The sequence below is a fragment of the Oncorhynchus gorbuscha genome, unplaced genomic scaffold (assembly GCF_021184085.1).
Source record: "Oncorhynchus gorbuscha isolate QuinsamMale2020 ecotype Even-year unplaced genomic scaffold, OgorEven_v1.0 Un_scaffold_2688, whole genome shotgun sequence".
Classification (NCBI taxonomy): domain Eukaryota; kingdom Metazoa; phylum Chordata; class Actinopteri; order Salmoniformes; family Salmonidae; genus Oncorhynchus; species Oncorhynchus gorbuscha.
The window spans coordinates 67,501-68,728 of NW_025747130.1; the positions used below are offsets into that span (position 1 = coordinate 67,501).

At 48.5% G+C, this 1,228-nt stretch overlaps 1 protein-coding gene across 1 annotated transcript in view; it reads right to left on the reverse strand.

Moving 5' to 3' along the window:
- The window catches only part of LOC124026359 (transient receptor potential cation channel subfamily M member 5-like), a 26,753-nt gene extending 26,406 nt beyond the window's left edge, over window positions 1-347 (reverse strand). The window contains exon 1 of the mRNA XM_046339383.1: window positions 222-347. Within this exon, the coding sequence (XP_046195339.1) occupies window positions 222-294 (73 nt within the window). The 5' untranslated portion in view covers window positions 295-347. The remainder of the gene's footprint in view (window positions 1-221) is intronic.
- Between the last annotated feature and the right edge of the window lie 881 nt (window positions 348-1,228).

The following is a 1,228-nucleotide window of genomic DNA, read 5'->3' on the forward strand; positions in this document are numbered from 1 at the left end:
GCTGCATGTTATATACAGTGTGTGTGTGTGTGTGTGTGTGTGTGTGTGTGTGTGTGTGTGTGTGTGTGTGTGTGTGTGTGTGTGTGTGTGTGTGTGTGTGTGTGTGTGTGTGTGTGTGTGTGTGTGTGTGTGTGTGTGTGTGTGTGTGTGTGTGTGTGTGTGTGTGTGTGTGTGTGTGTGTGTGTGTGTGTGTGTGTGTGTGTGCTCCTCGTGTCTCTCACCTAGGGCAAACTGCTCATACTTGGCCTCCTTCATGCTACGTGCTGACTCTGCCTCTGACTCCAGGCCAGACATCTCTTTCAGGATCTTACAACCAGCTAGAGCCGCTGCTACAGCCTCAGGACCCTGGACCACAGACAGACAGACAGACAGAGAGAGACAGAGAGACAGAGAGACAGAGAGAGAGAGAGAGAGAGAGAGAGAGAGAGAGAGAGAGAGAGAGAGAGAGAGAGAGAGAGACAGAGAGAGAGAGAGAGAGAGAGAGAGACAGAGAGAGAGAGAGAGAGAGAGAGAGAGAGAGAGAGAGAGAGAGAGAGAGAGAGAGACAGAGAGACAGAGAGAGAGAGAGAGAGAGAGAGAGAGAGAGAGAGACAGAGAGAGAGAGAGCGAGAGAGAGAGAGAGAGAGAGACAGAGACAGAGACAGAGAGAGAGAGAGAGAGAGAGAGAGAGAGAGAGAGAGAGAGAGAGAGAGAGAGAGACAGAGAGAGAGAGAGAGAGAGAGAGAGAGACAGAGAGAGAGAGAGAGAGACAGAGAGACAGAGAGAGAGAGAGAGAGAGAGAGACAGAGAGAGAGAGAGCGAGAGAGAGAGAGAGAGAGACAGAGACAGAGACAGAGACAGAGACAGAGACAGAGACAGAGACAGAGAGACAGAGAGAGACAGAGAGAGACAGAGAGAGAGAGAGAGAGAGAGAGAGAGAGAGAGAGAGAGAGAGAGAGAGAGAGAGAGAGAGAGAGAGAGAGAGAGAGAGAGAGAGAGAGAGAGAGAGAGAGAGAGAGACAGAGACAGAGACAGAGACAGCACAAAATTCAAACCCTCCAACCTAAAAGGCCCTGTGGTGTTGATGATATCCTAAATGAAGTGATAAAATATACAGACAACAAATTACAATTGGCTATACTTAAACTCTTTAACATCATCCTCAGCTACGACATCTTCCACAATATTTGGAATCAAGGACTGATCACCCCAATCCACAAAAGTTGAGACAAATTTGACCCCAACAACT